The 14,685-nt window shown below is 37.3% G+C and overlaps 1 protein-coding gene and 1 pseudogene across 1 annotated transcript; both read right to left on the reverse strand.

The window, feature by feature from the left end:
* Window positions 1–281: 281 nt before the first annotated feature.
* LOC132048753 (methyl jasmonate esterase 1-like) lies at window positions 282–1,952 on the reverse strand. Its single transcript, XM_059439442.1, has 3 exons — window positions 1,408–1,952; window positions 645–776; window positions 282–566 (listed from the first exon to the last, which is right to left on the reverse strand). The coding sequence occupies exons 1-3, from the start codon at window positions 1,876–1,878 to the stop codon at window positions 282–284; spliced, it is 888 nt and encodes a 295-aa protein (XP_059295425.1). The 5' UTR covers window positions 1,879–1,952.
* A 697-nt stretch (window positions 1,953–2,649) lies between these two features.
* On the reverse strand, window positions 2,650–13,769 carry LOC132049998 (uncharacterized; annotated as a pseudogene).
* Between the last annotated feature and the right edge of the window lie 916 nt (window positions 13,770–14,685).

Below are 14,685 nucleotides of genomic sequence, written 5' to 3' on the forward strand. Positions count from 1 at the left end.
ATGGAGTTGTGTAGTGGAGTCATAACTAATCTTCTTGAATGAAGTAAGTTATAGGTCATCGCATATTAGGTGTACCAAGTTCTAACATCCACCAAAAAAGAAAAAAAAGGACAGACAATCTTCGGAGAATTAAAATAACAATCTTTTAGATTCAAACTTGTCATTTTGCACTACCAGTTGCTACACATGCTGATCAAGATTAGGATACATATTTATGACTTCTATTCCTCGATATTTGATTCATTTTTCCAGTAGAAGGAAAAGCTATAGATGGTCTATACCTAGTAGTATTTCTTAGCAATGTGCATAAGATGAACAAAAAGCTCAACAGGTTTTGACATCATGGCCATGTGATCAGATCTTTCAATCACTTCCACTTGATCAGGGGAATTTCCTTCAATCATCCATTCTTGAAGTTCCCTTGGTACTACTTTATCTTCATTAGATATGATAAAGACTCGACTAACCGATCCATAATTCTTCTGTGACAAGATTAGCTCCTTTGACATGTCTTCATCAGTGTACAAATACATTGGTCTCACTAATGTGATTGCCAGTGCCAAATCCTGAGACAAACAAGGCTTAGCTGGTTAGGTACAATTTCAGATCAATATTATTTGTTCAATTGCATTGTTGATGCTTACCTCTACAGGGCTAAGGTGGTAGACATAGTCCGCTAGGTACTTTTGGCCAAAGTTGAATGTAGTTGGAGGATTATTAGGTCCATTATCATACGTATAACGATTATCAAGCTGCGGATTTTGTTGCCTGAGCAACTTTTAACAGCAGAAGAGAATATTAACTAACTTTTAACAGCAGAAAGGGAATATTAACCCATAGAGAAACGATAATCAAGAATTCAGTGCTTAAAACTCGGCGAAGATGTTCCTATTTTGATGCCCTTTCTTGTTTATGAAATCTCATTTTGAGGTAAATATCAGAAATGCTCCAAGAATACTCAACTAGATATTGATGCTTAACAAAAATCCTTCCAAAATCAATAATTCCGTAACTTGGGGATGTAATAACTCACCTATAGTATAGTCATTGTCTGCAAGTTGAGGTTTGGTCATTAGTATTTGCAAGTACTGAACTTCAGTATCTGAAATACTGGTAAAATACTGAAAAACTTATTTGAAGAGTATTCAAAGTGAAGTATGGTTTTCCACTCACAAAATTTCAGCTTTCTTTTCAAGGAAATTCACACCCAAACACAACTTCAATTTCCAAATACTAGTTTTTTCAACTTCAACCAAATATTGTCCAAATGCCTACTAAACAAAATGGGGACATCAAGAATAAAAAACCTAAGACCAAAACTTAAGCCAGAGAATTCCAAACAGTATCAAGTAAAATATGGTCTGCATATGAATTAACTGTCATTTCAAAACCACCAAAAGAACTTACCACTTTCATGAGTGTTGAAACGTTGAGCGTTGGTCCAGGCATCACGGCGGAGATAAAAACAGAAGCAGAGATCTTTTCTGGAAAGGTTTCCATGGCCCGAGCAATAGCGAGTCCACCAAGACTATGACCAACAATGACCACCTTCTTATTGGGAGGAAGAGAAGTCATGAAGTTCATCAGTGGCTTAAAGTACTGAGAAATAGATGGAACATCAAGTGGCTGTTGATTATTAATCCCAGAAGCAGCCAAGTCAATAGCTGTTACATTGTGTCCTGAAGATCTTATTAAGGCCATTAACTTGTACCAAGACCAGGCTCCATGACATGAACCATGTACTAGCACAAAGTGTTTGCTAAGTTTAGGCGATTGCTTCTCAGATCCTTTTGCATAGCCAACTTGGACTAAGAAGAGCAGAACAAAGCATAGGATCAAAAACTTCATCTTCTCCTTTTGACAAGCATATATGGACATAATAAGAACTTATATTGACCTTCAAGCTAAGGAAGATGCAGCTATGTCATCCGTCGACTTTTTCACCTTGACTACATGATTGTTTATTAATTGTGTGTGTGTGTTTTTTTTTTTTTTTCTGATAATGATATTTGCACCAAGTCAAAACCAAGGGCAATTCTTGCCATTAATTTATGAAAACAGAGTGGCTTAATTTATTGTTTATGTAAGTTTAGGCATGTGTTCAACGTCTTGGATGAAAGCTGGATATAATCCTCCCAGAATTGTTTATTAGGAAATGAGTTAATTCTATCGACAGGATCACAATCACGGAGGTTTCTTTGTTAGGGACATTGGCACATACATATACCGGTGCTAATTCTGTAATTGGAAGGTTTTCTTGATTTTGCTTTGGAAAGCCATCATGTTGCTTCTTTCATGCCGAATGCTTATTTTACAAACCAAAACAAACCTCTATGATATACATAGCACTCAATTTTCTTTTTGTTTCTGTTACCCATTATCATCATATGTGGGTTGTCCTCTTCCTCTTTCTTTCCTTCCTTTCTTTCTCTCTCGACAGCTTCGCCACTCTACCGAGGGTCGAGTTACCTCACTATGTTATGTATGCAGGTATCAACAACCATTTGGTTACGATGAGGAAGTACAAAAAGTAAATCCAACTGGGTCATCCAGACTTGCAAAACATAATGGTCTTCTTCGGGAGCTATATTGTCAAGGTTACGTCAAGGAAAAATAATATGGACTAAAATAATTTTAGATGAATAAAAACGATAATAACCTGAAAAGAACAGTAGCATATTAACATGTAACAGTATATATATTCTTCCCTTCAGGAGAAAAAACAGTAGGGAAGGTGGCTTGCTAGGCTCACTTCATACATGTTCACCATAACTATGATTTAGGAAGACTTTTCCTCACACTCTGAAGAGCAAACTCTCCGGTTGCAAAAGTCTGAAAGGATAAAGGTATTGAGTAAACTAATGTAAGTTATTTACACCCCGTGGGAAAAAAAAAATGAAACTACAAACCAAGCTGAATATTTGCATCAAGTAATTCAAGCAGCAGGCATTGAGGTTGAGACGACCACGTAGGATAAGTACTGAATCCCATCCTGAATCTTTCCAATCGATGTGCTATGATCTGCATGAAGATTCCTAGAATACGGATTGGCCTTCTCCTGGATGGATTTCTGACGATCTTGTGAACCAGAGGAAGCACCTTTGATTGCTGCTAAATATGATTCAGCCACATCTGATATGTCTGCACAAAGCACAAAGTTCATCATGGATTGACCGGCTTATTTACACCAAAGAACTCGATATATAGGCAAATGTTTTCTGTTACAACAAATATGAGATGCCCATTTATTTCTTTTTTTTTTTTTTTTTTTTTAAACCGATAAATCTCCAGGGGTCTGTGGGGCACAGTTCAAACGCAGAGGATAATGGTCCACCTATACTTTCTCCAATTAAATACCAGGCTTTTGTTTCTTTAAAGACCATTTTCATAGCATAGGCAAACAAATATGTCATAAGAGGCAAACTACATGTGTTCCCCAAACATGATAACCTCATTTTTCAACATTATTCAGACTAGTATTTTGGCTTTAAGCATAGCCAGACATCATACAATTGACAATATATGTATGCATGTAATATATATACACACACCCACACGTGCACCTCGACTACAATTGACAATAAATATATACAGAAGTTTTAAAGATAATGACGAATCTGTAAATCACCTACTACTGCACTAAAAATCACGATCAGAGTCGGTAGGGATAAAAGGAAGAGTCCAATCTCCTTCCTGACGTGATGAATTGAAAAGAATATCAATATAAGCCAGATGTAACCTGTGCGTGCAGGCCTGATATGCTGATAAAGAGAATTTTGATGAAATTTATTTTGCAGATATGGTGTATGTTCCTTAACCTGTTTGGAGTAGTGAGGGACTGCGGGTGATGCCAGAAACTTTAGGACAAAATGACCAGCTTATGGGCAGAATGTCAGAGAAGAGCTGAAGAAGAGATGGGAGAATATCCCATTATGTATATTTTGGACACTGTAGGTGTACAGAAATGATAAGTGTTTTGAGGATAATATTTTATCCTTCCTTACCTTTTGTAAAGTTTAAATGTCTTCAGAACTTGAAGGAACAGAATATTTACTGGAATTCTTGGACTATCACATGTAAAGTCCATGATTCCTCAAATTCACTTCTGTAACTATTTGATACTTCTGTAAATCCCCGCAACTTTTAATATTAAGTAAGACCAATTATGGGATTAATGAAATAATTAAGTGGCCTCGAGGTATATCCGGGCCTACATGAGGATGATGAGATCACTGGATACGTGTACGTGTTCGTGGTACAAGTTGTACGAGGTTTGGAATGGTGGAAGTGACAAAAAAAAAGAGAACGTGACAAGAAAACAAAAGTTGGAAGTCCCAGGGTTTGGCGGCTGGGTGGACGTTGTGAGTCCCCTAGGGCGTCCAGATTTCCCCAGTAAAACAAGGGAGACCTGTGAAGTCATCCCCACCGCGCACGCTGCAGCATCCAAGCCTGGAGGAAGAGATAAGGAGGGGATGCGACACGTCCGTAGCAGTCCAAAATGCCTAGGAGAAATGAGGAGAGGCAGTGACCTCCTCCCCATCGCGTGCCCCAAGAAGTTGGGGAGAAGAGGGCACACGTGATGTGTCCAGTGCGCCGTCCGTATGGGGTGGAGTGTTGGCCGGCCAAGAACTCGCAGTCCAAAAGATGAAAGTAGCGAAAATGATGATGTTATGATGGATGTGTGTGCATACGAGGAGAGATAGGATTACAAACGAAGATATTTGGGACAAGGTGGGAGAGGCCTCCGTGGTGGACAAGATGAGGGAGGCGAGGTTGAGATGGTTCCGGCATGTGAAGAGGAGATGCACAGATGCCCCAGTGAGAAGGTTTGAGAGGTTGGCTATGGTCTTCTTTTCTTTGTTAAACTTTAAATCCAGTCAAATAGGTGCAGATAAATTGAAATAAAGGGAATAACATTCAAAGGAAGTACACAAACCAAAAGATAAACTAACAAACGTGTGAGAAAAAAAGAGTCATAACTTCATAAGTCTAACCGTGCATTTATGTGTTTTTAATGACTACTACTTACGGAGATTGCACTAAAGGAAATGAAATTTCTTACACTGACAGATTTGAGTTGCGTGGTATGAAAGATTTTACGATTTTTATTTAGTTAATTTACACAATGTACCAAGAAAATGACTACTAGTTACGGAATCTCAAGTGTCAAAATGTAAATTTTGTATAACAAATATAGTAAAAACAAAAGGGGCACGTGTTATATCCAAAACGTACGGAGCCTTATATGAACTTGGGCAGTCCTCCCCTCATAAGTTAGCTTTTGGGGTTGAGTTAGACCCATGATACCATTGCAGGATTCATCTCACCCGATGTTGGGCCCCCAAATTAAACTGCCCACACTCTAGATGTCCAGCCCTGGGCGTGAGGTGGGGTGTTGAAGAATGAAAAAAAGTCCCTCATTGGTGGTTAATGAGTGGTCTCCTTATATGAACTTGGGCAGTCCTCCCCTCATAAGCTGGCTTTTGGGGTTGAGTTAGACCCATGATCCATTTCTTTACACATAGTATATGCATGCGAAGGGATATATTCATGAGGTGTAGTTTATCTAAGCATTGAGCTATAACAACTAACAAGACCAATAGATACATACATTTTGGAAAACCAGGTCTCTCATTTTCAGTATTTTTCTTAACCAACCATAGGTGACAACAGTTTTGGCAAGCTTAGGGAAGCAAGACCTGTTTGTTAGGCTTTATGTATTTCTTTTCTACGACCCACATAGGCACGATGACCCTGCCTTACCAAGGAACAATAGAAAACTGATAAATTAGACTCTTCACCTGATTTTATGTTTATTGAGATAACTTCAAAGAAGAATTCTTTTTATTGGTCATTGTGTTCTTTTCTACTGGTCAATTTCAGCCTTCTAAATTGGAACTTGCATAAAGGCTAAACATTCTTAAAAAAGCAATCAATATTCTCGTAGGATATATTTATGTGTGTGTGTGTGTGTGTGTATATATATATATAGTGTGTGTGTGTGTGTATTATAGGACTGAAGGATCTTAACCTACTAATAGCGAGACTAAAACCCGTTGCTTTACCACCATCCTCGCAGATGGCCTGGGGCATAGCAGGATGATCCAAAGGAGTAAGCTTTTGATGCCCAAAAATGATTGGTGTTGCACACACTAGATGCTACAGATTAAAAGGAGACGAAAGATGAAACGTAAATCATGGATCAACTAAGCCCTATCGCAGACTTTCCTAAAGAGGAACCTCATGTAAATACCATGGAATAAGGTTTGATCCTTTTCATGGAGATTCCGTAAATATTCAAAAAATGGGAAGTTGAATTTTTGGAGATTGGAAGCAGTTAATTCATGATCTAGCATGCACAGAATGACGTCTTGAAACCGTTAAATATAGCACATGAATCATAAGAGGTAGGCCATCAATCAAAGTTCTGAAAAACAACAGAGCAAAGATGATGCTTACGACCAAGCCAATAAGGAACAAGATGAAGTTGCAAATTGCAGAACTACATACTTGATGCAAATTTACCTGTAACAAAACTGGAAGAAACTGCTTGAACATATCTGGTCATTGATTGTGCCTTTGCTCGTATAACATTAGCTCTTTCAATAGAATCTTCAGGCCAATCAATTTTCCTAGTTTCCTCCTTGTCATCTTGGTCCACAACTTTATTCGCATCGGAAATGATTAGACTTCCCAAGCACCAGAAGTTGAGTCACAGCAAAACAACACAGTTCTGAAAGCCTCTGTTTTAGTAAGGACAATCAATTACAAGTAGATCCATGCTTAAAAGAAGAGACCGTTTCAACTATTCATAAGACACTTGCAGACAGACGGAATGTATACATACATGAACACCCTCTGAATGAAGGGTATCCAGTCTCCCAGTTGTCCTTTGAATCATGTCATTGGGAGCTAGTCCAGCCAAAGTATTTGCAAATCTGCAATGAAATTAAACAAGACATCAACACCATTACCAAGTTATCAGAAACAACTGCAAGCTTTTCAGGTAACCAGCCATCCATTATTATGCAAAAACTCAGTGTTCGAATCGACAAGCTCTCTAATATCTCAATCAGATTACTCTCCTTTCATTCATTTCATCAGAACTACAAAAGTTCACTAGCATAGATGTCTGACAGGTATAACCAAACTTGTTTTTTCCCCCTCTTAAATAAGGCAAATAATTTTATCAATGTTTGGGAATCCCCGTCTACAAGAAGAATAAATTAAAAAGATTACCCATAAATAATCGTTATATGAATGCAAGTCAACCATATTTTTCAAAGATCTGTGACTTATATATCTCTCCACTTAATTAAAAGACTTTCATTATATTAATAATGTTCAAATAATTTTTTGATGAAGTTAATTTTTTTTCTTTGATGAAGTTAATAATTTTCATTAATATGAGCTCCTAGTTAATCGAAAAGTGTACAATATGCCCTTTAATACTTGAAGAGCAAGCCAAAATTACAGGTTCCATATGGAATGTAAGGGTACAACTCTAAGTTCAGATCTTCCTAAGAACTTAAGAAAAAATTGAGAAGTGCTTAATGTCTACATTCTTATTCTGGTTAAGTAATCTTTTTTTTTTTTTTTTTTTTTTTTTTTTTTTTGAAGTCTGGTAGAAGAAGTAATTTCCAAATGGAATTTAGCTTTCATGCTAAATTTAGTACCAACCTTGTCAGACCACAAAAATTTCAAGTGAACTGAAATCGCCATTCTATTCTTTCGTCAATTTTGTCAAAATATCATCATAATCGCTTGCGTGAAGGGCCCCAAGCTATGTTGCTCGGATACAGGTAAGGTCACCTGACACGTTGCTCAGAGACGGGTGTGGGCACCCGGCACGGGTGCAGATCTAGAAGTTGGATTTGTCACCACCTAAATCTTAGGATTCCGGTATATGGATGGAGTATGAGTACGTGTTAAGTTACAAAAAATAAATGTATAGAATGACATATATTAGTATGTATTTCAACATTTAATTGAAGTTACTAAATTAAAACTAGTATCATTAAATTCTTTGTAAACACTCCTTCATCAAAATAAATTCTTTGTAAACACTTAATACTTTATTCATAAGTTATCTGGTATAATAGCAACTGTTTTCAGTACTTTATGTGAATAAATGTATACACATGTATTATATAACATAAACCCAAAATCAAACCAAATGCTCAATCAACTTATACTTCTTGGCCATAGGTATAGCCAAAGCACTAAAGTAAGGTTGACCATGTTAAAGACATCATTAAGTAAATAAAAGTGTTAACAGCTTAAGCTTTTAAATGAGATGGGCACACACTTCAATATGGTATCAAAGCAAGAGGTTCTGCGTTTGAGTTTCACTGCCACCCAATATTTAAAAAAAAAAAAAAAAAATCCACGTGCTTGACCCATGAAACAAAATCAGCGCCGCATGTGAGGGGGGGTGTTGAAGATATCATTAAGTAAATAAAAATGTGCTCCTCTAACCGCTTAAACTTTTGGATGAGATGGTCACACTTTTTTTTTTTTTTTTAAATGAAAAAAAAAAAAAAAAGTGTGTGACCATCTCGTCTAAAAGTTTAAGCGGTTAGAGGAGACCAAATCCAGTGTGGATCTCACACCAAACCCATATCGTGTCAGATCAACACGGTTGCGGTAGGATTTTGAAGGATCTAAGCAACATAGGCCACAGGAATAGTCGATCAACACATTAATGGCCTCGAACAATTGGCCAACACATTAATAAGAGGTACAGTCACAAGATTTTTTTTTGAGAAGAAGGTGCAGTCACAAGATAGCTACGCTCTTAAAAAGAGGTGCACTGGTCCAAAGTTTGCGCAAACCTGGGAGTAGTCGGGCAATTATAGATTCTGGAGCTGAGCTTCTTTGGAATGAAACAGGTGATGTCAAGGACAGTAAGGGCTTGCTTTGAAGCTGGATGGGCTGCTGGTGCGGGAAAGTGAGGCAAATAGGGAAAGCAGTTCTAGTTGCTGTCTGTTCGGTGATTTGGAAATAAGGAAGCCAGTGATAATTTGAGGGCAAAACTAAACCTTTACATATTTTAATAGAAGTTTTAAGTCTTTGGAATGTATATGATGAATAAAGCATGATAGAATTCATTAGTACACTGCACCTCTGACCTGTTCTATAAACTGTGACTGGTTTTGTTGCTGTAATAGGGAATTTCGGTCATTTTTTTATTGGGGGGTTCCCCTTTTTGTATGTGCAACACCGTCTTAGCGCTTGCTCCTCACATAAATAAAATATACTTCACAAGATGTGAGCAATCAAGGGGACTCTTTGTGGCCCCTTAAAAGCACTGCTACCCCACGACAAACAAAGAAAGTAGAACACAAAGGAAATAGAGCATATCAGATCTACGTTACCCTGCTGCCAATTCTGCAGCCTTGATCACAATGGAATCATGCAAATTCTTCACCTCATCTGTACTGTCCCAGGTTCCAGTCTCAACTTTCTCCCTTTTTTCTGACTCTATATCACTTCCATCAACTTCAGAACTCAAGTAAAAAATCTGATGAACCTCTTTCAGCTTTCCATCGTAAGTAGACCTTTGATCAGATGGAAGTTTTGCTTTTTTCCGGTTGAACAACATTGCGTAATGGTTGGACAATGCCTCCAGCTCCTGTGAGCAAATCATATGATAAGACAAAGGCTTTCGAGGAAAAACAAAGGGACCTCAAACATAAAGAAAACCACTTGTATGAGTAGGAAGAGACCTCCAACTGCTCTGGACCACCATAAATATAGAAGCATCGATCAAATGTAACTTCCTCAAATAACTGATCTTCATCTATTTTCGCTTCAGCTTCTTTGGAGTTCTTGTCAACATCCATACCAGTTTCTAATATCAGAAGCTCCATAGTTTCTCTGCCCAGCAGCTCAAGCGCTTCCATTCCTTTAGCAGTAAAACTTTTTCCAGTCTGCAGAAAGGTTCCAATATAAATTACGCAGCTGAAGACACGGAAAAAAGAAAATCATATCTTGATCCGACCTCCAGTATGGATGGTGCAATGGAACCAGCAGTGGCAGGTAAACCGCCATGCTGAATTGATTCCGCAATATTTACAGCTGAATTCTCAAGCCTGAAAATACAAATCAAAATATTATTAGCTTAGAAATTTCGGCTGTGCCACATGACAAAACACCCAGGTAATGACTAAACGCTGAGCACAGCTTCAGGGTGACCAGTTCTCGTGCTTACTGGTTCTTCATTTTCAGCCATCCTGGATTGGAATTTGTGACTGCTTTTCTTAGTCCATAAATATGCAACAGTATCTATGTGTATAAATATATCTCTAAATATTTGTATGTATATGCATGGGGCAAATCATAAAGTCATGTGTCACAATTTATGATTTTACACCACTCTAAGGTTATCCAATAGCACATTGAAAAATTTATCTCTAATAGAGTTAATCCCCAAGCATAAAATCAAATTGCTATAACATTGCTTCTCAAATAGACCATGATGTATCGAATAAGTGCTTAAAACAAGTACTTTTTTTTTAGAAAATATGCTCCACCCTAGCTATGTAAAGCTTTCTAAAGTGCGGACTGAAGAATGACAATTATTTCACACTTCAGACATCAGTAGACATACTTGCGGACTAAATCAGAACCTCCTTTGATTGCATTTCCTAATGCTTGCCAAGCTCCTGAAGCAAAATTCTCGACTGAATGGTCAATAACACTCAAACCCTGCACATTAAGCTAGCATGGTCAAAACCATGACCATACCAAGCAAATACAGCAAATTTTCCTCTACAATTAAAATATAAATAGAAGAAAATGGAGATGGGAGGGCCTCACATGCTTTAAAAAAAAACCTGCAAAAGAAATACTTCTCAATGTGTGTCAATTGAGCTAACATCTAACATCTAACATCTAACATCTGTTTAATATAACTTGCCTGGCCAAGGAATGAATCTTCACTAGCTTTCTCTAATTTTTCTACAGCAGCCTTGCGTTTCTTGTCACTCTCCTCTCCACTTTCCACTTCACCAGTAGATACTTCAGAACCATCCCGGTATGGGGATTCAGAATCTACCAATAGAGACACCTGGGAATTTAATGTCATTAGTTTGAGACTATTTCCCTTCCATAATGTCGAAATAACACGTAACCTAAGTTGTGGAGTAAATAATCAAGATCAAGCAGGATAATAACAGGCAAATGTTGATGGGGGATGAATTTGGAGACCCTTACTTCGGTCAGAAGGTGTCAATTCATTTTATTGCTATAAGCTGTATTTACAAACTCTAGTTTCCTCCAGAAAACAGAAGGTGAGGAAAGGAAAAATAACTCAATTTGAATGGCATTTCCGGTATGCAATCTAGTCATAGGACTGTAAAAGTGAATTTAAGCTGCAGTACTGTGATCAATCACCAGTATTTAGATGAGCCTCTTCCAAACCACAGAACTGGCCGACATGTGACAGCCAAACAAAATCTGAATATTAGGCATCTAGCATATTTATTTACGAAGCATTCAGACTGTGGTTTTGATGATATAACAATAACCCTTAGTATAGATCTAATCAGTTTAAAGAGATCTTTGCCTTCGTGGAAAACCAACTCACCCTGGATGAATACTACTGTTACATTGCCAATGGAGATTTGAAACAATATGCATCTTGCCTAAAAGAAGACATCAGCAACTGGGGCGCAAGCTATGCCATTGTGGATGATGAACGGGCTAGCATAACCTAATAAGTTACCAAAGGCCCGCCAAAAACTAATTATAACAATTCTCCTCAAGTTTCTACATGGCTTACCAAACTATTCCTAATATCAACAGTTACAGTACTGACAGACGTAGCTGAAGGATGTCATAGTAGCATTTTAAATATGTAAATGATAGAGAAAAATAAGATTTGGCCAGTGCAGTGTGTGGTTAGGAAACACCTATATGTGCAACACCAAAAGATGATAAGTATGCACCATTAAGGAAAGAGCAATGCCATACATCCACAAGTTGCATAACTTATCAATCAATTAATCGACTATGTGTCAATTCCAAATTAGTTAGAGTCAGCTGCATGAATCGTCATATCCAATCTACTCTATTGAAGCCCCTTTCATTTCTTTAAAAGACAATATCATGCTGATGGCTTTTGTTAACAAGCAAGGAAGAGCTTTATCAAGAAACAGGCAAGGAAGAGCTTTATCAAGAAACAGGCAAGGAAGAGTACTCTGTGTTGCAAAAGAAGATCGCATACGTTACCCAAAAGTTTTAACAAAAAAGCAAAATGTTTCTTCCTCAGTGGATATACAAAATTATAAATAAACTAAAAACTCAACATAAAGAAAATTATCCACCTCGTTGAACTCAAAATGAGACCAATGAAACGATCAAAAAGAATTGTCAATGCAATTAGTGAAAGGCCAGAATAGTTCGGACTAATTCCACAGAAATGGAGTATTAACCAGGTCAATTTCAAATGGAGAGCCAACTAGGTCCCTAAATCAGATAGTAGATCTGTTAAATTCTTGTTTTCCTAAAAAATTAAGAATACTGTAATCCAAAAAAGAATACTGTAATCCATAGTTCGTTCAAACGAGTGGGCATTATCAACCTGCCATCAGCAATCAGTCAACTACGCCTCAATCACAAACTAGTTGATGTCAGCTATATGAATGCTTTACATGCACCCAAGGGTGTGCCTTAGTGGTCAGTGAAGTGGGTTGAGAACCATAACGTCTCAGGTTCAAATCCCAGTAGAAACGAAAACACTGGGTTTTTTCTTCCTAGCTGTCCTAGCTTTGGTGGATAAAGTTACCCGGTACCTATTGCAGGTGGGAGGTGGCAGTTATCCCGTGGAATTAGTCAAAGTGCGCGTAAGCTGGCTCGGACACCACGGTTATCAAAAAAATATGAATCCTTTACATCCATTCTCTTCTAGCTTGATTTCACCCAATACTAAAACTTTGTCTTTAAAAGGCAAAATGAACTAATTACATTTGCTGGCGCTGCCTTTTCTTATATTCTATTACACTCTGTTTGGATGGTTGTTACCTATTGTACTGTATTGTCTTTGTTAGTTTAAATACAATGTTTGGTTTGATTGTTACTTAAATTTTATTGTATCGTATCGCTAAATTCATGTATCAACGAAAAGTTCCATTTTGTGTGATCGCGTCGTTACCTTTTTTCTCATTTTGTCTTTACTTATTAGTATCTAATAATCCAATTTTATCCTTTAGTCCTACCTTTTTATAGTTGCTCTATATGAAACGAGGAAAAATGATACGATCTATCTAGCCGTTGTATTCATCAAAACAATACAGTACACTATAACACGATACATTATGAAACAATCAACCGTCCAAACAAAGTGTTATAAATAGGCGGGATCAAATATAATGAGCTAAGTTTATGCAAAGAAAAAAGAAAAATTTGGGAGAGAAATAAGAAGAAAGAGAAGTAGTACATTGCGAGATATCTCATCAGCAGCAACAGTAGCTGCCATTTGAAATTCAGTAATATAAGAAAATCCCCACCCACCACCGCCCCATCACTAGGTGGCTGTGCTGACTCTGCAGCTAATATAATTGGTGTTTCCACTATCTCATCATTCGAACATCTTGTCGTTTTGTCTGACATTTTCGGTTGACAGATTTCTCAAAGTTCTAACCCTTTTTTTTTTTTTTTTTTAATTACCTTAGATGTGAAGAAAAGAGAACTTTTGGTAGAGTGTTGCGAGTACGATGGCGTATTGCTCTTACATTTCTGGTGGTTAAATGTTTGGTATTTGCTCATTTTGTAGTTTCTTAATTAGAAAAAGAATTACAGCCTAATACCTATCTATTTTACAAAATAACCGGCACATGTACAGGTTTAGTATATTTTGTACTTAAATAGACATATACTATACATAAGCCTGGCAACCGGTCCGGTTTTACCGGTTCAAACCGGAACCGGTTTATCGGTTACGGTTAACCGTATAATTATTACCGGTCTGGGTTTGTATTTTTGGGACCGGCTAACCGGAACCGGACCGGTTAAACCGATTAACCGATCCGGTTAAACCGGTTAACCGGTCAAAAAAGAAAAAAAAATTAAAAAAAAGTAGTCGTTGATTAGTGGGCTGGACTGTTGGGTAACGGTCCATTTTGCAAAAATGATCGTTGCCAACGGCTCCAAAATCCCCTTTTGGCCCCCCAACCCCCACTCCCCCCCCCTCCTAATTTTTTTTTTTTTTTTACACTTTAACCCATCCCCCACCCCTATATAAACCCCTTTCCATTTTCAATTTTAATCCACACCAATTCACTCTTCTCTTTCTCTCAATTTCTCTCAATTATAGCTACTTTGCAACAATTAACCACTTTAAATTTCTCTCAATTATTATAAAGTTTTATTCTAGTTTCAATTATTAATTTTGCCTAAAAAAAAATTGTTGGTGGAGTTGGTGATTTTGTAACAATCCGAAATAGCTCCAAAGCTTTGGTGGATTTGCAATTCTTCGCCTTCACTTTGTTGGAAATTATTACAAGAATTTGGTACCTTCATTCCAACTCTATCTTTATTTTCCGCTATTTAATTCTAGCAATTTAATTTGTTGCAATTTATTTTCTTGTGATTTATTTGAGTGTGATTTAAATTAATTCTATTTAATAATGTCGAAGAGATTGAGACGTGGTGGCGGTAGTAGTGGTATTGTTAGGGATGGGT

Source organism: Lycium ferocissimum, chromosome 3, assembly GCF_029784015.1.
Source record: "Lycium ferocissimum isolate CSIRO_LF1 chromosome 3, AGI_CSIRO_Lferr_CH_V1, whole genome shotgun sequence".
Lineage (NCBI taxonomy): Eukaryota > Viridiplantae > Streptophyta > Magnoliopsida > Solanales > Solanaceae > Lycium > Lycium ferocissimum.

Excerpts from the sequence above, each read along its gene's own strand:
- LOC132048753 (XM_059439442.1), bottom strand. The coding sequence starts at position 1,878 with ATGTCCATATATGCTTGTCAAAAGGAGAAGATGAAGTTTTTGATCCTA. Across the intron at positions 777-1,407 it reads TTTCAACACTCATGAAAGTG|TTGCTCAGGCAACAAAATCC; the intron begins GTAAGTTCTTTT and ends TGCTGTTAAAAG. Across the intron at positions 567-644 it reads ACCACCTTAGCCCTGTAGAG|GATTTGGCACTGGCAATCAC; the intron begins GTAAGCATCAAC and ends TGTTTGTCTCAG.